Source organism: Cynocephalus volans, chromosome 11 (genome assembly GCF_027409185.1).
Source record: "Cynocephalus volans isolate mCynVol1 chromosome 11, mCynVol1.pri, whole genome shotgun sequence".
In the NCBI taxonomy this organism is placed as follows: Eukaryota; Metazoa; Chordata; class Mammalia; order Dermoptera; family Cynocephalidae; genus Cynocephalus; species Cynocephalus volans.
In genome coordinates this window covers 11,353,268-11,376,847 of record NC_084470.1, presented here as the reverse complement: position 1 = coordinate 11,376,847, position 23,580 = coordinate 11,353,268, and the positions used below count along the sequence as shown (strand labels likewise).

At 42.2% G+C, this 23,580-nt stretch overlaps 1 protein-coding gene across 1 annotated transcript in view; it reads right to left on the bottom strand.

The window, feature by feature from the left end:
• The window catches only part of CFAP61 (cilia and flagella associated protein 61), a 300,780-nt gene that overhangs the window by 135,716 nt on the left and 141,484 nt on the right, over window positions 1–23,580 (bottom strand). The window contains 1 exon segment of the mRNA XM_063113349.1: window positions 15,011–15,015. Within this exon segment, the coding sequence (XP_062969419.1) occupies window positions 15,011–15,015 (5 nt within the window).

Genomic DNA, 23,580 nt, shown 5'->3' with positions numbered 1-23,580 from the left:
TCCAGTTTTATGCCAAGGTTTTAATTAAAAATATACCCATCGTCAGGTCAGATGAAGTCTTCTGACCTGAAAAAAAATCACATTTTTCTTTCATTAGAATATATGGTTTTTAAATGCCTTGAAAAAAAATTCTTCCTAGCCTGGAAACATCTTTCAGTGACACTGTAAATGAAGCCCGCTTCTGCTGCTTTAGAAAGGGTTTATTTTGCCCATAAGCAGGAAGCATGGGTCATTTTTTAATGAAAGCAGAATATTTCCTCCCTTTATGTTCCTTCAAACTACCAGTTTTCATGGGGAAAGAAAAGCAGGTATAAAAGACCCTCTGAGTCAAGCCAGTATTTCCTTTTCTGGTCTGAACATCTACCAAAAAATGTCCCATACGTTGAAGATCCTGTTTTGGATCTGATTTCCTTAATAGTAAAGTAAAAATACAATCCTTATCTACTGACTCATATTTTATAGATAGAAATTAAATATGCCTTGTAATAATACATTTTTTCAAAGATTAAACACAGGGGACTGTAAGTCATTTCCCTACACAGCATACTAGTGATAACATGGATGGCAAATCAGATTCCTATCTCCATATCCTTCCAAGACATTTCTGATTCTATTTTTCTAATGACCCTAGGTTAGCATTTTAGGCAAAGGGGATGATTTTAAATGTAGAGATCAACAAGCACCCCAGCAAGAAGAAATAAACCATACATGGTGTATAAGCTGAGCTTTTAAGGCTAAAAGAAATAATCCTTAAAATTCATGTTGGCTCTCATAATAAATTTAAACTACAAACCTTAAATTCCATGCCTTAGATAGGAATGAAAAGAAATATAACATGGGATACTCCTGTTAGAAAAGTCTAGAGCTGAGCTTTGGGGAAGAGGGGAGGAGAGGAGTATGAAGGATCAGGGAGAAACAGACAGTAAAGGTCAGTCAGAAGGGGAGAGGGGCTGAAGATGAGAAAACGGAACAGAAATGAGCAAATGTTTAAGTTTTAACCTGTTTATCTGCAAAGTCCTATGAGCTTCTGAAATAGAAGACTGTGCATGTGAGTGACTGAGTCAATGGAGGAGTTTGGTTGTTTTCGTGCATTTATTTGGTTTATCTGCCACCCTCCTACTAGACTGTTTGCTCTTTGTGATCAGGAACCACCTCTTTGTTTTTTGAGGCATTTGTTTTAATTTATTTGTACAATCCTGCCATACATTTTGGGGCATTCAATAAGTGGTGACAGAATAGACATGTTAACTTTGTATTTCATGAGCCCTTTGTAAAGGGTATTGACATAATTTCTATGATTCAAAATTATTTTATTTGGTTCTTTTCCAGTTGCTTGAATGACTGAACAGATAATTTGGATATAATTAGAACTACTTAGGCTTGGATTTCATCTTTTTAGTAAAAATGATGTTGATGTACATACCCAGTTGAGTTTATGCCATGATTCAAATACATTTATCAAGAGACCTTAAATACATAGTTTTGAGTTTTTATGCATGTTTGTGAACTGTTCTGTCTGCAAAAAAGGTTGGTCAAAATAGAATTTTTATCTGATATACATAGATCTGGGTTCTGTATTTTCACGTCTGGTCTGGTTTCTCTTCTGCACTTAGAATGAGTTAGGATGACTACAAAAGCATTACTGAAACTTAATTTCAATAATAGATCCAAAATCCAAAGTTACTAAACCGACCAATAAGCCAGTAAACTAAAAGCAGTCAAAGTAAATACAAATTATCCTACATAATAAATGCAGGGCTCACACTAAAATGAAATATGACATACCTACGGCAAATTTTTTCTAGTGATAGCATTTCTTTTGGAGGTTAGGATCAACCTCCGGGATCATCAGACTGGGTATTATTAGCCCAGGGGCTAAGTTTGGGCTTGTTTTCTTAATTCTGCTCCTGGTTGACATTCCGGGCCTCTTTTCCTTAAATATCAGTTTCCTCAAGTGTAAAAATGGAAGCAAATCACACAAACCTCTGCTTTCCTCAGCAGGCAAACATGGGAACTATTCTTTAAAAAATATCTACAAAACTTGGAGCTTTTTCAGGCAAAGATGTCACACAAGGTGAGATTGCACCCCCTCTCTCCCATCTGCAACATGAAAGGCAAATCTTTGCAAAACATGTTTCAAAAGGGCAAAACAATGAGCTCAATTTTCAGTTCACACCCATGTATGCCTATATCTATTTTCTTATAGAAAGCTTCCAAAGACTTCAAAGGGATCTCTGTCCATGCAAGGAAATGGAAGATGGAGAGATTCAAAACTATCCGAAATAAAATTTCTGAAATCCTTAATAAGCCTACTTTTGCTTTATAAATGTGGTTTTTTCTTATGCTTCTCCATTCTCTCTTTTCTCTTTGAGACACCCTCTGTTTTCCTAATTTGAGCAAAACAAATGATGACAGACTGACAGTGCTACAAATTATCAGTGTATGTTTCAAAGTTCAGAGTTCAAAAGTTGGCCTCTTTTTGGGAAAGTACTGCAACATTTACCAAATAAATAAAGGGTATTGAGGTATAGACATTTAAAACAAAACCGATCATTTGGAAATCTCTTTCACAAAATGAAACTTTGAAAACCTTTCCACTAAAATTATTAAAAGGGTTCAAAAGTATGACATGAACACCAACGCCTCTGTCCAGCAGAGCACAGAAAGTATACTGAGAAGATGGCATGGTTTTGAGCCTTGTTTTATGAAGGATTCTCTTAACTTTTCCTCTTGGTTAGGGGAGGTGGAAAACACCCAACAATTTTGCAGCTCCAGCACTTCAGAAAAATTCAAACTTTTCTGTCTAGTTTATCTACCGTATCTGCTGAGAGTAATGATGACTCAAGGACACTGTCCTCTTTCTTAGCACTGGAAAGAGCATACCCAAAATTGAACGACATGGAGGCCAAGAGTGTGCTGTGGTTATCATGTGACCCACTCACTGTATCAGTCCCACCACGGTACCAGGCAATTCTAGGCACTTATCAAATGTCTGTAAAGTGAATGAAGCACTTACTTTGCCTCTGCAAAATTATTAGTATACTTCCCATCAAGAATTGTTCTTTCTTTTGTAACTACCATGCCTTTAATTCCTTTACATCCTTCACATTATCCCAGGCAAAGAGTGGGAGCTCAACAGATTCTCGTGGCACTCTCCCACACAGATTGAATCCTTGGTGAAGAAAGAGGTTTCCAGTATCTATTATGGTTGGGTTTGGCCACATGTAACAGAAATCCCTAAATATGAGTAGCTTAAACAGAATGAAAGATAATTTCTCACTTACATTAAAGAAATCCAGAAATATGTAGTTCAGGGCTATCGAGGCAGTGCCATAAACTGATCAAAGACCCAGGCTTCCTCTCCCTGCCCAACTTGCCATCCTGCTGCATGGCTTTCATCCTCAGGGATAGCCCAGGATGGCTGCTGGAGATGCAGACATCATATCCTCATTGCAGGCAGCAGGAAAGAGAAGGGGGAAGAAGAAAAGGGCCTTCCTTCCTAGTTGAGCCACCCCCTTTAAGCAGTTTTCCCAGAATTCTCATTCTAACAGCTTCTACTTCTATCTCAGTGGCCAGAACTTAGTCACATGGTCACACCAGATGTAAGGAAGGCTAGGAAACGTACTCTTATTTGGGTGCATTGCTGTCTTGAATAATATTGAGGTCCCATTATCAAGGCTAAAGGGAGGAATGGATATTGGGGGACAACTAGTGGTCTGTGCTATAATTCCTTCAGCCTCTGTAATTCAATGAGTAGATTTCTTTAACATGGCATTTTTCTCGTATTTCTCTTATTGACCCCATCTATCCCAATTCCTCCTATGCCTATATTCCCCATCTGGCCATTATCATTATTTTGCAAACATTAAAAAAAGTTAAAATTATTGCCGCCCTGCAACATTCACTTGTGACCATTCTGAAACACTTATATTAGAAAAAAAGTGTTTTGGAAGTTGAGTGACGTTACTGGATTTCATCAGTTCTGGTTTGCACATTTTCTTCGCGTTAGCATTCTTGAAATCAGCCTTATGGTCAGTGACATCTTAACAGACACAGTCAGCCAGGGGACAGTAGTGATGTAGTTGTCCCTCCCTGTGCATGGAGGACTTGGTCATGGCTACTCATTGTCATCACTTCAAGAGAACCATGTGCATTATGAGCATAATATGTGTTGAGTTTAACTGCTCTCAACAATGTCTTCAAAAACATTACAGCGTGATTTGGCATTAAAATGAATACTTACTGTGTTCCCATAAAGGCCCAGAAACTGAGCAGCAGGGTACAAATTTGGTATTAGTGAAGCAATATTAGCCATTGGAGGAATGACTGTAATTCCACATTTCCTTGCAATGCAACCATTGAGTGCTTTTCAGGAGCAAATAAAGGATGCTAGATACCCATAAGCAGATGAAGCTGTGTTACATTTTGTTACTGAGACACATGCAAAAATTTTTTCCCATCACCCAGCAAACAATGCAATTGAAGAGAATGTAAATTGTCTCCCCTCTCTGAATAGATGAAAGAAATTTCAAAGCAATAAGACATATGACTGATTTATATGCTGCTCAGGACTCTCATTAAGACAAGTGTCACTGTTTAATTGACCACAAAATTTTTTTAAAGATTTTTGTTAAATGAAAAAAGTTGTATTGTTGGTTATTTTCCCTTCCTAAAAACAGTAAGAGAAAAGTTTATGGCAAATGCATGGGGCAGCATCTGTCTAAACACTATTTGCCTGAAGGAAAGAGGACTTCAGACCATCTTTCTCTTTCCATCCCATATCATAAAAAGTGGGGCATGTGGTATAAGAGTGGTGCACGGACAGTCGCTATTTAGCCATAGGCTTTAAAATACTTTGTACTTAATATCCCAGGAGTAGGCTGGAATCTGTCTGCCCTTATTCCCATAGAAGTAACTTACAAATACATAGCAAAGAGTTACACACAGAGTCACTTCCCCAACTAGAGAATCAACTCTGGGGAAAAAAATGCTTGGATAAAATCAATATTCTAGTGTCAAAGAACCAAATATCAACAAATTGAGTTTCAAAGATCTGATTGATATATATTAGCGATTCATGAACTGGGAAGCATTCATTCTACAAAACAGAAAAGAGTTCTGGTGAACTAGACAGAATGGGTGAATTTTATAGGCAGAAAAAAAAGTGGAAGAAAGCAGGAACAATGAAGAAGTAACAGATGGGTCACTTTGAGATTACTGTCCATATAGGGGTGTAAGCAAAGTCTTGTTAGCTTAATGTAATTTGGCTATCATCCCTCTCCTGACTTCTCAAAAGCTCAGATCCCACAAGTAAACAACCGTTAGTTTCAGTTTAGTAATGTGGAACGTTAGCATGAGTGACTCCATTTTGGGCCTGCTGTCTTTTCTTTAACCCTAGCAGTAAGGCCACTCCAACTTGCTGGTGCGGAAGTCAACTGAATGTGTGAAGCAGACACATTGGGAGACATCAGGATAACCTATTCGGTATCTTGATTCCCGAAATTCTTCCATCAAAACTTTAGCATAGAGCTTAATTCAACAATTTCAATTCAAGAAATACACACTGAGCATCTACCATGTGACAAGCACTGGTCTAAGTGCTGAGGTGTTAATGAGGCATGAGTCTTGTCTTTAAGTAATTCTCATTAGGTCAGGAGACAGGCAAGTGAATAAGTACAATGCAGGACAACAGGACAAGTGATGAGTGCAGTGTATCAGGAAGCTACTGCTGTGTAACAAACTAATTCAAAATGCAGCAGATTAAAAGAGATAGCATTCATCTAGCTCATGGTTCTGTGGGTCAGCAGTTTAGGCTATGCCCAGCTAGGCAGTTCTTCTGAACTCAGCTGAGAAGCTGTGGAATCAGCTGAGGTTTGGCTGGTCTATGATGACAGGGAAAGTCAGGGAAGGCTTCTTGTAGAAAGTGACAGCTGAGTTGGATTTAGAAGGATCAAATGGGATATTTCAGGTGGACAAGGGAGAGAACAACTTTCTTGATGAGGCAGAAAAGCCAGAGTTTGGAAGAGTGACACACCCACTGATGTACAGTTCAGTCTCTACGAATGGATTTGCAGCTGACGTCCTGAAAGCAATGTTTGAAAGCATGTCCTGAACGGCTGTGCATAGGCAATATGGGAAGTAGACATAGAAGGGGACATAGAGGAGGAGTGGGGGTCAGGACAGAAGGCTGGAGGGAAGCTGATGGCTAACTGTGTTCATGCCACCTCCCATCAGGCAATACTACTCCATAAAACTCTGGACACAGAATAAGATGAGAATTTCATTTTCCCAGGGAACAAGCTGTTTGCTCAGGTCGGGTAAATGGCTATTTGCACTGCTGGTTTAGGCCTCTTGTTTATTTGCTAGGAAAACAACAGTAATGGAAGAAAACTCATTTATCTGAGAACTTCTGTCCAAGTGAGTGCTCTTCCACAGGTGCAAATTTTCAATCCTCCTATCTCCCCACCACTCATTTTCACTCCTGGATATTTTCAACACACACTTACATGTCCCACAAGCAAGCTAACATGCATGACTCTGTTTTTAATTTCTAATGTGTGCCTCCATGCACTTTTCGTCTTTCAATTAGGCTCACTATTTCTATTGACATCCAATTGTATCTCTGGTTTAGTCTAAATAAATTAGGTATATCTTTTTCATCTCAATGCAAACAATGGTTTGTATTCTTTCATATGACGTGAAAATTCTGCACACCAAAAGGCTTGCTGGCTTTGGTGAAATGCAATGCACAATGATTGTTTTGAAAGAATAAGTCTTCTGAAAATTCCTACAGAGTATGCCAAAACTACAAACAAAGTTCAAAGGAATTTGGATGGAATCAATGGAACAGCCTCTTGGTTCAAGTAAAGGACTTGGAGGGAGGAATAAAACAAATCCACCTTCTTTTAAAATTGAAATGAAAAGAGAGCTAAGCAGAAACCTCAACAGGAAGGGAGCTGAAATACAATAAATGGGTGTGGCCACTGCTGAACAAAAGTTAGTGGTACATTTTAATAAGATGTGAGGCTAATTTCAGTCATTCAGATATTTCACATCAGCTCAGAGTAAATAAAGGTCTGCTAATTCTTGTGAAATGAAGAGCCCATGGCATGAAAAAAACTGGTACAGAAGATTTCCACTTTTTTCCTTCTCATTCTTTGAATCAATTCCTGATGATTTGGACAGCACTTTTAAAAAACACCGATTCCATGTTCTCAATGGAAACTTTTCCAAAAAACCAAAAACAAGCAGCAATAATGATACTGCTGTAATTAATTAGCACAAAAGGCCTCACCATGTGGAGAAGTCCTCACAGGGGAGCTGGCTGCTGCTCAGGAGGGTCACACCTATGTGACAGCAGCTGTGGCTCTCAGGGTGTCTGAGCCTCCAAATATGAAATCAAACAAAGTCCTAGGGAAAATTCCCCCTTTGGCTCCCTCTGTATATTCAAACACAAGCTATTTTTGAAAATTCCCCTAAAACCCCTTGGAGTGGGATGGAAGGAAGTAGGCAAGCATACTGCACAGTAATTAACACCGTTCACCACTGACATCATGCGTCAGTGTAAAGACAGGTCATGTACTTTTAATTTCTCACACGCACGTCAGTGGTAAACAGTCCCAGCATTCGTGTTAATGACACCATCTGGCGCTTCCCATAACTGTGTAGCATTCGGCTTCCAAACAAGATGCAATGGCAGCAACACATGAAACCCACTGACATTTACAGTAAGGAAATTTATTATCAGTCATGGGTTTGGTATAAATGTGTTTGCATGACTGCTGGGGCTATAAAATCATCACCTTTGCCAGGCAAGCAAAGGTGCAATAAATAATGGATTTTAAGCCATGCATGTACTACCAAATCATTAAACATTTATCACACAGGCACAATAGCATCTTAAGCAACAGTTACCACTTGAAAAATTAATGCCACTTTTGACAGTTAAATGAAAACCATTTAGCCTAAGCTTTAATGATTTTTAATATGGTTCAGTATAGAACACAGGGATTTTTTAATTTCTATTTTTAGCTGAGTAGAATATATATGTCTTTTATAATAATTTTCTTCTGAGGAACACTCACTCTATGTTCTTTTGTTAAAGAAATACTAAAACATATAACTAAAATTTTTTTGGAAAAAAAATCATTGTTAAAACCTTTTCAAAACTAGAAATGTCAAAAGAAAAGTTCTTTTAGGAATCAAATGGTATTCTTTCCTTTAAAACCCTTAATGGATTAGTCAGTTATGGTGGCAATTAAATAATTTTAACTTTGGATTAAGGAAACAAATATAAAGTCAAAACCAACAAAGTCCCTTGTGTAATCCAGCCACAGCTGTTCCCAATACTTACTCCTTTAACACTCTCCCCATAGCTTGCCAGTAATTTTCTCCTAAATGCTTATTCTAAGGGTATCCGTTGCTTTAAGAAAAAAAAAATCCATGGAAATAACAATACAAATTACAGGTAGATTGAGAGATGGTTACTGGCTTTTTGGAGGATTTATCAAAGAATACTGTTTGAATCAAAGGAATAAAAAGAAACCTAGGTGGGAACTAGTTATTTATTTGCTTTCTGGACATGGAACAATGAAGGTGGAGAAGCCGGTGGCTGCCTTTATGTAAAGACGGAGACTCTGCTATCAAGAGGCTCTGTCACGAGATGCTATGATGAGGACGGATTCTAAAACAACACAATCTCAACATGTAAAACTACTGCCCAGCAAAAGGAAACAGAGTAAGCCCTGGAGTAAGTGAGTGGCATTGTTTGAAGAAAAAAAAGATTTTAGGCAGAAGTTAAGAAATGACTGAATATGAGATTTCTATCTCAGTCTGTGAGAGAGGTTTAATTTCTTGATGAGAGCTATTGCTCAAAAAAGTCCCTGCAGTTTTACGGGTCTGCAACACGTAGACGCCCCTCTCTCTCAACTATCTCCACCTGCCCTGCACATGCCCTCAACAGGAAGCAGGTGCAGCACTCTGGAGGGTGATTTGCTGCTGGGGAGGAGGGGAAGACGGTCTGTAAAACAGGGCAGGAGGCCGGGATGTGAGTCCTGCTCTGAATTTGGAATCAGTGCAAGGAAGTGCTGAGATTTTATGCCTTCATCTCTAATAGGGACTATCATCTAAATGGGCACAGGGGGTTACTCCTCCTTTTTGTGCATCTTGGGGTTGAAATCCAAGGTTTTGTCAAGACCACACATCTGCAATTATGACTTCCTCGGTTGTTGGGGAGAACTTCTATGGGGAGCATCCATCCTTCAGAGAACTGAGTTTAAAGATCGACAGAAGGGCCTAGGGTGGGGACGGGTGGGTGAGTTGGTGAGAATACACACGGTCTTTCCTCTGCTCTCACAGCAAAATTATCGATACAGAAGACGGACTTCTATGTCCCTATTGTGGGTATTTCTCCCTACTAGCAAGCAAGCAATTCTCCAGCAGACACCAGCTTGGTGTCCTCTAATTCAATTCAATTCTGACACTATCTACCTGGGTATAGCCTCAGATTGCACAGGGTGAAGGCTCAGTCCCCAAGACTGTCCCACTTCAGATGCCAGTCACAAGTCCAGGCCTCTGAAACTTCTGACCAACCAGCTATAAATAAGGGTTCCCACAACCCCCTATTGGGTTCAATTAGTTTGCTTGGGCAGCTCACAGAACTCAGGGAGACACATACTTAACATTTGCTGGTTTATCATAAGGGATATTTGTTGGGAAAATATAGGAAAATGGTCAGGGCCCCTCAGATGTTCAAAATCTTGCTGAGCACTTACTGTAAATATCCACGTGCACCCAGGTGTTCCTTGGTTGCTATCTAATGTAATTGCACATGCACACCCAGGTGTCCTGGGTTATGGGTTTAAGTATAAAGGACTAATGGCTCTAATACGTGGCATTTCTCGGGATGTTTCAGGAGCCACTAGGGTGGCTGCTCCTAGCTCTGAATAGAGCCTATTAATTTTTTACTCATAGCTCCCAGGATTTTTTCCTATTCCTAGCTCGAGAACCTGCATGTGAAGGGTTTGTGACCCATTCTGTACAATGGGCTTGAGGGGTCTCTGAGCCCTAGCGCTAGCAATATAATACTACAAAGAAGACAGATGAGGAGACATGTAGGCCAAAGTATGGGGGAAGGGGTGCAGAGCTTCCATGCCCACCCTGGGTGCACCACCTTCCAGGGTTCAGCTATCCAGAAGCTCCCTGAACCCTATGCTCTTGGGTTTTTATGCAAGCTTCATTTTGTAGGCATGACTGAAGCATGCCCAAGTGTGTAGAAATGTGGTTAGACACAAAGGATGGGATCTAGCACTGTAGTCTGCGTGGTAAAACCCAGCAAGGCCTGTCTGTTCAGATTCTTCTTGTCCTCTCTGTACAGCATTTAATCCGCTGGGGTGTTGGGTAGGACCCCTTCTTGAATGGGGGTCTTATGACCTTCAATCAGATAAGGTAGGTCAGAGAATTTCTCTTTGGCCAGCTCTAAGACAGGTGGGGGAAGGTTAAAACAAGCTGTGAACCATGGATGAAAACCAAAATATACATACAATAATATCAAAGAGGGGGCTCACAGGAATGAAGAGATCAGCGATGCCCCTCCACAAATACACACGTGCTGCTGGTTCCAAGTCACGGAGGGAGAACTTCAGAGCCCAGCCTGGTCAAACATGAGTGGGAGTCCACACACACCTCCGGCCCCCCCGTTGCTGCCCATGGTGTGAGGAAGTTGCCTGAGCTCCACCTGTGTGCCCACAGGTCTCCATCACACAAAAGAACTGCACCAACACCTAACTTCAGTGGGATCACACGAAGCTAACTGTTGGGAAAATATAGGAAAAATGGTCAGGACCCCTCAGATGTTCAGAATCTTGCCGAGCATTTGATGTAAACAGGCATATGTGCTCAGGTGTTCCTTGGTTATCGTCTAGTGTAATTGTGCATGTGCACCCAGGTGTCCTGGGTTATGGACTTAAGTATAAGGATGAGTGGCTCTGATCCATGGTGCTTCCCATCCTCGGGATGCCCTCCCTGTGGGGGGTGAGGGGGCATAGGGAGGCCACTACTGCTGCTGGAGTCTGCTGCTGCTAGTGCCCCCGGGACCCTCTGCAAGGCCACTGCCACTGCTGGACCTATAAGCTACTGGACCTGTAAGATGCTGCCACTGAGGACTGAGCTCGTGTCATCTGCCAACAGCTCCTGGAATCTTTCCCAGTTACCTAGCATGGACCTGCGTGTGAGGGGTCTGGTGATCCAGCCTGGCATGTGAGGGGTCTGGTGACCCAGTCTGTACAGTGGGTTTGGAGGATCTGAGCCCTAGCTCTGACACTATAAATGGAAACTTAGTATAACTAAAATAATGAAACATTCTGGCTTCAGTTATGATTTGCCTTACTTAGCACTAACTCATCCACGGGGGTTGCAGTACTGTTACGACATAACATGCATTGCTCGAGCCTTGACATTAAAACAAAAGCACTGAGTATGGGAATTTTTCTGAAGCAGTTCTCTATCCAATATCCTATGAAAGGGCCACACACTTACCCTGTCTTTCCATCTGTTACTAATTAATTTAAATATTTCCTAGAGTTCTTGCTGTTATAGTACATCTTCTGGAAATGACTATCAGGGCTTTCCCAGGGGTAGAGAATCAATGAATAACACCAAGAAGGCCTTGCTCATTTCTCTCCAAGTTGTGTTGGCTCCCATAATACTTTATTAATTGCTCTGCTTCTGCGCAAGTGTGTGTGTGTGTGTGTGTGTGTGTGTGTGTGTGTGTGTGTGTGTGAGAGAGAGAGAGAGAGACAGAGAGACAGAGAGAGACAGAGAGAGACAGAGAGACAGAGAGACAGAGAGACAGAGACAGAGGGAGAGGGAGAGAGGAAGGGATCACACACCATGGCAAAAACAGGTCTCCTGCAGGGTGTGAAAAAGACAGTTAACAATGAAGGGAGAGAAACAAAAAGCCATTCAACAGATGCATGTCATTTTTACTCTTCAGCATGGATCAGTTTTTCCTGTTAATTATATCATCTATTCTCCCCTTATATTGATGATTACATAATTACATGAAACAGATGGGTGACAGAATGCACCCAGATGGTGAGAACATAAACAGGCTTACAAATTGCTCTTCTCAAACGTACTAAAAAGAATTATTTAATAATACATAGATTTCTATACTCTACACATCTGTCAAGTAGAGCCTCCGAAATGGCAGTTACTTTGTCATTTTTTCTGAAACAGATACAAGTCCTCCCTAGGAATTCCTGGGAGGCCCAATGCTATGTAAGTAAGATATTTAACCTTTTCCAAACATTTCAGAGAACCAAAATTCTAAATTCTTATCTGAGTCCACTGGTTTGCTCCCCCTTTCCCACTTGTAGAAAATAGGAACCATAGCTTCAAGGGAAGTAACAATCACACGTAGCTCTAGTTATACTTTGAGTAAGCTGCACTGCGAAAGCTTAGTACAAATGGGAGGGTTTGTTTTAAGAACATATTTGAAATGTTTTAATTGCATCTGATGGGCTTCCCACATGAAATTCTCTTGAACTAAAAATTAAAGTCAAAAATGGGACTATATCAAACTAAATAGCTTCTGTACAGCAAAGGAAACAATCAACAGAATGAAATGACAACCTAAAGAGTGGGAGAAAATTTTTGCTAACTATGCATCCAATAAGGGATTAATATCCATAATATACAAGGAACTCAAGCAATTACACAGTAAAAAACCAAATAACCTAATTAAAAAATGCACAAAGGAGCTGAATAGACATTTTTCAAAGGAAGATATACAAATGGCCTACAGGTATGTGAAAAATGCTTAACATCACTATTTATCAGGGAAATGCAAATCAAAACCACACTGAGATATCACCTCACCCCAGCTAGACTAGCTATAATCCAAAAGATGGAGAATAACAAATGCTGGCAAGGGTGTGGAGAGAAGGGAATGCTCCTGCAGTGTTGGTGGGACTGTAAATTAGTACAACCACTATGGGAAACGGTATGGAGTTTTCTCAAACAACTACAGATAGATCTTCCATAAAATCCAGCAATCCCACTTGTGGGTATATACCCAAAGGAATGGAAATCATCATGTCAAAGGGATACCTGCACTCCCATGTTCATCACAGCTCTCTTCACAGTAACCGAGATATGGAACCAACCTAAATGTCCATTGATGGATGATTGGATAAGGAAAATGTGGTATATATACACCATGGAATACTACTCTGCCATAAAAAAGAATGAAATTCTGCCATTCACAACAACATGGATGACCCTAGAGAAACTTTTGTTGAGTGAAATCAGCAGAACATAGAGGGATAAATAATGCATGTCCTCACTCATAAGTGGGAGCTAAGAGACAAAGAAGGAAGGAAAGAAAGACCACAGTGGTGCACTGGACTTGCAGAGGGAGAGAGCAGACCCAGGGATATACAGTACAGTGGGGAAAAGGGGGATGGGGAGGGAGGTTGGGGATAATTGAGTGGGGACACAGGGTATAATCGCAATTTGTGGTAAAGGGCATGCTGTCAGTATGGCCATCACATTTGGGCATGAGTGGTGACAATAAGCTTTGTATCTCATGAATATTCATAACAAAGTTTTTTTAAAAAGCACCAACACTGGGTTCATTGGGTATGTGTGGAAGTGTGTCCATGGGAGGTGCAGGCTCTTCTGAAGGAAGAAGTGCCATCAGCTCCTCCTGGCCCACACACTACCCCATGCCCCATGGGGTTAGAGGTCTGCTTAAATGCCTCTTGGCAGAGGGCTCTTACCGCCCCCCGTCCCACCCTCTGGCTTTCTTCTTGACGGCGCTTGCCACTACCTGACACAGTGCATCCTTGTCTCTCTGGTCGCTGTCTGCTTCCCCCACCAGAACATGAGCTCCAGGTGGCAGGGACTTGTCCACTTTTTTATGTCTGTTCCCCCAGTGCACAGAACAGGGCCCACGACATGGTCAGCACACTACAAATACTGATTGAACAAATGACATAAATTAAGTCTCCATCTCCAAGCTTCCTAACCAGACATGTAGAACAGGCCCTGGGCCCAAGGTTTAGGCAGAAGAGCCTGTCCACGAAGGAGCAGGGGGTGACCAACACATGGGACCTCCCCATGGCAGAAGTTCCCCTCTTACTTGAAAGGCAGGTACAAACCATGGTATGTGTCAGAGTTGTGGACAAAAAAGCAAGACACCTAGAAAAATGGCCTGGTGGGTAGAGAAGCAGGCCCAGGTTGGGACAAAGCCACCTGGCTTCTGGGGGACAGGGGTGGGTCACAGAACTTCAGAATTAGGCTGTTGTCACCCACTGCACTCTGGGGAGTGATGACATGATGATGTGCTTAGAAGGCAGAACATGAGCACTTCTCCAGGGCCATAGCTAGATGGTATTTGAGTATACTTTGGGGCCATGTGTGTGTGTAAGAAATGGGGGTGGGGGAGTGGTAGGGAAAGAGAGAGATTCATAAGAAGCATTGCTTATGCAGGAGGCCTGGAGATTCTTATGGAACTTGTGCTCTGTGGGCTGTATCCCCTGTCTTCCCCCTGATGGGGTAGGTCCTGAGAGGGCAGGCCATCTGGGAAAGAGCAGCCAGGCTACTCTCCATTCATTCATATGCCATTTTTCTTCACGCCCTGGGGAACTGGGATCTCCATAGGCTGTCCTAAGTGGGGCCAAGGGTTCTTCTTGAGCACCAGGCAGCATCCTCCCGAGCAGACGGCTCTCACTGTGCAGAACACGAGAGGGAGAGGAGAGAGATGGTGGGAAGAGCCCCATGTGGAGCAGAGCCAGGTGCTGCCATCAGAGAAGGCGGTGCAGATAAAGAGCCAAGGGCGTGGGATGGGCGCTGGGTGTGGAGTTGAGCCCAGCTGCCCAGTCTCATTCAACCTCTAGTATCTGCTCTTTCCTTTGTGGTGAATCAGATGACCCAGGTGTGTATCTGTCTATGTGTCTGTCTGTCTCTCTTGACAACATGATGGGAGTGGAAAGCTGTTAGAAGTCACGTGACCTGGAAGGGGGGGCACTAACCCTGGTCCTACCAAGACAGATTGACCTAAGACCCAGCGTGGAGGATTGATGCTGTCCAGCAAACAAATTAAGACACTTTTCTATGGCATATGTCTAATTCTGTGGGACAATATCTGAACATCTTTGGGACCTGCTTAACTGTAACTCATGACAGATAATATCAATTCCATTTTTTAAATCAACAATTAACTCTGGTTCCATGGGACCACCATCCTGAAGACCAGTGAATGATGTTGAAAGTCGGGGTGGTTTTGGTGAGTGCAGCTTTACTATGGTTACCAGAAAGTGCTGTCTGAGACTTACTCCCTGGTAGCACATTTCCTTTTGGTTGAATATATAAACTCCCATAAAAACCATTATTACAATGACTACCATGGAGATCATTTCAATGCACTGAATTATATGAAAAAATAAAACAAAACAAACAAAACCTGGGACATGACTGAACAGCATAAGAGGTAGGAGCAATGGTATAGCATGTGGTTTATGTTTATTACCATGGGTTTCAACCAATGGAGCGGCTCATGCCTGCCTGCACTCTAGCTGAGTCATGTTTGACATCTCAAAAAAGTAGCAATAAAAAAAATCTTTATAGCTCCAATGCTATTTCCATACCTTATTTATTCCACTTTTCCCCTGTTTTTAAGTCATCCTTTTTGTTTCCTTCTTGCTTATTAAGTTGGCTACTGTGGCAACCATGACTTCAGTAATCTTGGCTAAGCTTAATGGCCTGGAAGCAACATTCAGGGTAAAGCATTTGATAGTGAACGTGGTTCAGTACTGGAGAACACAGCAGCTGGTGAACCGAGGACTGCAGGCTCCACCTTGCTTCTGTACCAGGTGACACACAGGGAGAGGGCAAACGGTGCTGCCTCAGCCAAGCCCACAAGGGGCAGCCCTGAGTGGAAAGCCCATGCTTCCATATTAGCAGGTACTGCAGCTTCCAAGGCCCTTTTAATCCTTTTCCTCTGGTAAACTTAAATGCCATTTCCCCTCAAGATCTGGAGTGTGTGCAAAGAATGATACTAACTAAACTCAGACGGCTCTATGAAAGTTACTAACTGTGGAAGACTTTTAATCCACCTGAATTCAATCAGAATCCACCTGAACAGAAAACCTCTCTAGGTTTCGGGTTGCTTTTCTTGATCTTTGACATCTTCCAAGGAAGCATATCCTCATTTTTAAAACTAGTATTTATTAACAGGATATAAAAGGCAAAAGTTTTAATGAAAAGACTCAAAAGCTAGACTTATGATATGTTATAATGTATGCAATTATTGATGTAAAATTGCTTCATGATGAATGGAGGCACATTTTTATAATTCTTCCAGGGGCCAGAGGGAGTCGGCCTGCCCCACACGGGGCCTTCTCAGTCTGCAGTGCACGTGCATGCTGCTGCTGTCCCTGGAGTGGAGAACTGTTTTCATATTAACAGATGTGTTTCATTCCTGCCAGGTCCCTGTTGATTCAGGACCCCTCCTGACACTTGAGGCAGCACCCAGGAGACACAGTGCCTTTGGGCAGACACCCCAGGAGAACAAATGGGTCAGTTCTGTGCATTTTCATTTCAAGGAAGATAGCAGGTTGCGAGAAAGTCTCAAAAGCCTGACTTTTGTGGATCAAAAGTCAGAGTTAATGCCTCAACCACAGGTTTCAGAAGAACACGCGGTGCTAGCAGTCTGTTGTCTGAAGACAGGGAGAAGGAAAAAAGTCAGAGGGAAAGAGAGAGAAAAATGCCCGGCTAAGGTGTAACAGTGGAAGGAAAGGGCAGGATCCCCACATGGGTTTTGGAGGAGATAAGAGTAGAGGATACTGTGCCTCATGGAGACTCCTCTCTTGTCCTTGTCCTAAGGATAGCAAGTGGTGATGGCTGAGGGAGGCACCAGGATGAGGAAGGAGATGAAGCAGGCCACCAGCTTCCCAAAACCAGGGTAAGGGGACAGACAGGGAGAGCACCCCGGTCCCCAGCCCAGACAGGCCTTCAGGCTGGTAAGTGGGGTCGCCTCTGTAGAAAGCAGGGGGCAGTGGCTGGGGCGGGGATGCCAGGATGAGGTGACAGTGCCTGAGGACAAGCCACAGTTCTGAAACACAGAGGATGCCTGTGAGGACAGCACCACCAAGTAGCAGATCACTCCTGTCCCATCGTCTCCCTGCCCTCCACGAGGCCGTGACATTCCACGTCCATGAGCTCCCGAGAACATAGATGTCTTCCCTGCCCTCTAAAAAAAAATGAATAAGAGGGAAAATTCCCAAAAGAACTCAGTGTAGACATGAATTGGCTAAATTTACTGGGAATTGATGAAAGGTACTTATTCTCCCACCAGGTGGAATGAAGGCTCAAAGCAGAGACTCAGTCGTGGTAGAGAGAAACAGGGAAATGGGAGACTCACCACTTAGCACACCTGACTACCTGTCACAAAAATCTGTATCTGCCTCTAAAAAAGAGGGTTCTCTGTACACTGATGGCTTACTTAGATAAAGCAACATTGGCAAGTGAAACCATCTTTTTAAAGTAAGGAATCACAAAATTTCATCTTCAAATTCTAATATTTTAAGCTTTTTGATTAAGGAAATAGTAGGTTTACCTTTGACCTAACAATGCTGTCTCTAGGAATTTATTCAAAGGAATTTTATTCCATCTGTTATGACAGATGTGTGAGAAAATAATAAGGATGGACATGGTAGCATTGTTTATAATGATAAAAATTTGGATGAAAACTTAGATGACCAACTTGAGGAAAATGACTACAAACAACAACAGTGAATCATGGATGGGTTCTGGCATCAAACGGTTCAGTCCCAGAGTCCCACGTGGCAGCTGTATGGCCTCGGGAGAGTTAATGTCAAGTAGGACATTTGAGGCATGAAGACAATAGATGCTACATTCCAAAGGAGCTCCTGTGGTAAAAATATCAAGGTTGGTGGGTGAGCACTGGTTAAATGACTTTTAAACCCCTAGTGCACGATGAAGACATAAAAGGGTTGGCAGAGGGATATGAGAGGATTTTCTGGAGATTTCTTCAGGGGGAATTGTTGATGACCTCCAAGTCTAACCCCACCCCACCCCTAAGAGGAGATGTGGGGGCTGCCTTGTCTTCTGCCTCAAATCACAGAAAAGACCTGGGGCCCTCCGTGAGCCTCATGTGAGTTCCCTGCAGTCAGTGGACACAGTGGACGGGTGTGTGATCCCTGCCTGGAAAATCACAAGGGCCCAACGGTGGCCAGCTGCTGCGGGTGAGCTGAAGGGAAGGGGGCTGCACCTGCAGTCTGTGCACCCACAGAGCCATGAGCTTTCATCCTACGTCCTTCCTGGGGGCCACCTCAAGGGGCAAATAAGACTGAGGTGTCAAAGCTGGAGGACTGCATCACCTGCATATGGGAATGCTAGTGCTAGGTCTCCAGTGACAGAAATCTCTGCAGAAACTCCTAACACACTGTGAGAAGAGGGGTCCGGCCAGCAGAGTGGGGACTGTCCTGCAACAGCAGGATTGCCTGCTTTTCCGGCCCTGGTCCCAGTTTCAGAAGGACCAGAGATAGAGCTAAAGAATAGGAAACTAACAGGCTAAAAAAAGGCGCTAAATAATGATCAGCTAAATACATGTAAATAGGTGGTAGTTGTTTGTTGAGTTGAGAGAAGAGACCCTCCCCTGTCCCCTTTCTGCAGCTGTGGGTTTCCCACAAGCAGCAGGCTTCAGCAGCAGGTCGGGGGAGTCGAACTCCTGCAGAAAAGCTGTTTTGATTACTACATAGAATGAAATTGGATATTTTATGGAATTAAGATCATGTGTTGTGATTTGAAGGGACCCAAACAACGTCAATTACCTAAAATTGACCAGAAAAGTCACGGGACTTGCCCACTTCTCATCCGGATGCAGGAGAAACCGTGGTACTGAGAAAGTTCTCACTGAGTACGAGGGATTGTTAGTCAGCAGAAAATGGCACAACCGTGAGACCCGCACTTTATAGTATATGCATGTATCGAAATGATGCACTGTGCCCCATAAATATATACAAGTAAATGTTAAAATAAAAAATAATAATACAACTGCATTTTAGAATGCTTAGCTGTTTTCATTAAGATATTCATAACATTTTATGAAAAGGCATGTTTCAAGGTCCTATGTACATATGAACCCATATTTAACTGTATATATGTTTGCATTTTTTTTTTCAGAGAAAATAATCTAGAAGTAAAAACACCAAAACATTAACAAAGCTAATCGATAGATAGAAAGATTCCAGGTTTTGCTGATTTTCTCTATTATTTTATCTTAAAATTTCTACCATAAATATGTACTACTTCTGTAATGACATTTATGTTTAATCAAGGGGAAGAGATGTCAGCATCTGCAGCTCTAATTGTCCCCTTTGTCATTGTGTATCCTCAGCTACTGCAACAGACACAAAGCAGCTCATGGAGGTGCTGCCATTCCTCTCCTCCCTGAAGGTGGATCAGAAGAAGCCACTTAGCTGTGAAGGCCAGTTCCTGCTCCGGGAGCTCAGGTCCACCCAGGAGCCCTGCTGGGCTGCAGGCCTTCCAGAGCTCCGTGGCAGGCAGCTGACGTACCCTGAGGCACGCCTGGACCTCGTGGTATTTATTACCCTGGCTCTGCAGGGAACAGAATGCATTCCCCCCCCCCTCCTGTGGGTTGTGGCAAGAACCCAATCAGCATCCAGGAAAGCCTCGGGATTTTTTTTTTTTTTTTCCCTATTGGGGGTCATGGTGGCTCTTTTTAAGAGCAATAACATATTAAAGGTGAACTGAAACAAAAGACATGATGGTGGCTTAAAAAAACAGGAAGTCCTCATTTTACTCCTGTGTTTGAATGGGCATTTTCTTTGCTGCCTGAGCTCTCCTAAATGTCCGAGCAGGACCACAAGAGGCTGATGAATCAGAGCGGGGAAGCAGGGAAGATAAGACCAGGAGAGATTTTATTTCAGAAAAATCTCTGATTTCAAACGAATCCAAGCTTGTATTAGCAGTATAGTCTCAAATACATGTATAAAGCCATCTCAGAGTGATGGAAAGCTCTCCTCCTGAAACTGAAAGGAAAATTAGTCACACTGACCCTCCAATGACTTTGAGGTGACCAGCACGTTACCATCGGCTGGCCGGCATGCTGGATCTGATCTAACAATGAGAGAATGTAAGATGGTGCAGCCACTTTGGTAGACAGTTTAGCAGTTCCTTGAAATATTAAACATAGAGTTACCATATGACCCAGCAATTCCACTCCTTGGTATAAACACCCCCAAAGAATGAAAACATATATTCACACAAAAGGTCTGTATGCAAATTTTCATAGCAACATTATTCATAATAGCCAACTAGGGAAAATAACTCAAATGCCCATCAACTGATGAATGGATAAATAAAACGTAGTATTATCCAATACAACAGAATTATCAGCAATAAAAAGGAATGAAATACAGATACATGCTGCAACATGGCTGAGCCTTGAAAACATGCTAAGTGAAAGAAGCCAGTTACAAACTACCACATGTTGTATGATTCCGCTTATATGAAATGGCCAGAATAGGTAAATTCAGAGAGACAGAAAGTAGATTTGTGGTTGCCTAGGGTTGGAGGATACTTAGAGATAGGGAGTGACTTCTAAATGGGCACAGCTTTCTATTTTGAGTGGCAAAAATGTCCTAAAATTAGCTAGTGGTGATGGCTGCACAACCCTGTGAAGATACAAAAACCCACTGAATTGCACAATTTAAATGGGTGAATTGTCTGGTATGTAGATGATTTATATCGTAATAAAGCTGTTGTGGGGGGTGAGGAGAAAGAGATTATCCTATAATATCTATTGCAGAAAATGAGGACAAGATGTAGGATTGACGTGCGACAGTACTAAGACGTTACAAGGTTACTTTTCACAATTTCTTCTCTTATCACACCCTGAAGGCCTCATTTTGCCGTCTTCCCATCACAGCCCAATTTCTAAGCAATTTCCAGGGCTGGTGGATCATGCCACCAACTCACGTCCTCTCCGCTCCCACCCCCCAAATAATCTTTCCATACTTGCCTGATGGCCATTTACTCGAGCACTTTCTAAGAACACCATGAAGCCCCATATAACCTGGAATTGAATCTTGAGGAATTTCTAATGTAACCTCCATATGGGATCACGATCATTTTCTTCCTTTCCCAGAAGCTGCCACCATAATTTCTAAAGGTTTGTAACAGCAAGCTGACACAACAGAGAGAGAAATGCAGATAGCCTGGAGCAGTGGGGGCCCCAAAACTGACCCGGCACACCAACCTGGACCCATACGTCTGCTTCTCCCCAGCTGAGCCCAACCAGGGTCAGGCTGGTACCGGATCAAACCCAAGAGTGGACAGCTCAGCCAAAAGGAAAATCCAAACTACACTTGGGGAAAGCCAATTATTTGTGGGTCACCTTTAGATTAATAGCTGGTGCCATAGAGCTGGGAGATTCCAAAAGGTCTGTGTCAAGCCATCTTCCTTTTCTGTGGTTTGGTTTTCCTTTAATGAGTTATGATATCAATACATTAGCTTTTTAGAGGACAAAGTACATAGGTAGAGGTAGGAGCTTGGGCAACCAATTGCCTGGGTTTGCAGCTGTGTCAGTGAATTAGCCTTTGGACAAGTCATTTGAGACAAGTCTTTGTCCTCCCTGAGAACCTGTTTTCTTTAGGTACATTGAGGACGGTGGTAGCAGTAACTGATTACAAGTGATGATGTGAGGATTAAATGAGATAATGCATGGGAAGCCCTTAGCAAGAGCTCACAATGTGTTAGTAATAGCAGTAGTAATAGTTGTTTTTGTTACTTTGTAAACTCCCTAAGAGGGAAGAATTATGATAGTAATGAGAATAAACCACTTGTTTATAAGTCATATATATGTACACATATATACTATGTATTATATTGAACTAGATAGTGTTCATAGATTTGGAGCAAAAGACCACAGAACTTGTATTGTTTGAAGAAAAAAGGAGCCTATGAAGAAATTTATTTAAATTATTTTAAGAATCACAGAGAAAAGAAAATCACTATAAATAGAAGGAAATGCATTTCCTATAGGTAGCATAAACACATAGATGACTAAGAAGTGGCCTGAAAAAGCTAACTTGACTCATAGCTGTGATGTAATGTGAGTTAATTTCATTTCAAGAAAATATTACCGTGGCCACATTATTATAATGATCAGTGTACATACTGATGCTGAAAAATATGTTTGCATTTTTAGAAACCTCTGCCAAGTAGATGCTAAGAGCTGATTTTTAAAACACACCACATACCCCAACCACAAACACAACCAAGGGAAGTCTAACTACCAGCAGTGAAAGTTACCAAGTTTGAGGAAGGGGCTGGGAAACAAGCTGGGGAAAGTCTAGCAGGTGCTGGGAGAATAATGCAATTTCTTAGGGCAGCAGATGCACAAGTGAAACAGTATCCAGGAACAGTCCATCAGATGGTAATTATAGCTGGACTGGGGAAGAACAGCCAAGATGAAACGGGGCAATTCAAAGGGTGACTGAATGCCAGTGAGTGACATCTTCCTGAGAGATCACATACCAGGAAAAAGCAGGCCCATACTTAGCTCTGACGGGGGGTTAAGTAAACTGTCACTTTTCTTTGTAGAAGGACAAAGGGAAAATGTGAAAAAACCCAAATGCACAGCATCCAAACGGATGAATTCCAAAGAATTCATTAGTTGAGATTTAAACAGACCATCACTAACAACCAGAAAAAAACAAAACAAAACAAAAAAACAGCCATTGGTCACTCTGAAAGTATGATTCCTCAGGAAAGACGATGGGTTGATTTGGTCCCAAAAAATTTTTAAAGAGAGAGACAGTTGAGTTCATAATATAATGCTACAAACACCCTAGACCTTGATGAAGAACTGAAAGTGACCGTGGTGGATAGTGGGGGGCATCTACTGATAATGAAGCAGATTTTCTGGAGTTGAATATGACAAATAATACTTATTTAAATTCCCGCTCTTGGAAAGGAAGCTGTGCCAGGCACACCACACATTCCCTCCCCAGGGATTCGGCGGAAACAGGTGTAACCCCAGTGCGGCTATCTCTCCTGGGTCTGGGCTCTCCTGGGCTACTGGGGGGCAGCGCAAGCCGTCTTCCACCCCCAGTTAATACCAAGACTTGACTGGAAGCTCCTGAGGGCAGAGACAGTGCCACAGTCATCTCTGAATCCCTGTTGGGGACAGGAAGGAAAGAAAACAGACTCACACAGAGACCCACCCCCAAAGTAAGTGTAGGGCACCTTGCTCCACAGTCTTTAATTAATATGGCCATTTAATTGCTTCAGCCAAATTTTCAGTATTTCCCTGATCATAGTACTCATGGCAGGTGGGCCATGATGATTCATTTAATAGAAAATTTCCATGAGAATATCTCTCAGAATGTAAATGCACAGGCCAAGACGGCTCATTCAAGCTAAGAAAAGAATCTTTCAGGTCCATCATGTGGATTATGGTCTTGGCCAGAAAAAAGCCTTCTCTCTCGTCCATGAATTTATACTGGTTGACCATGGAGATATCATTGT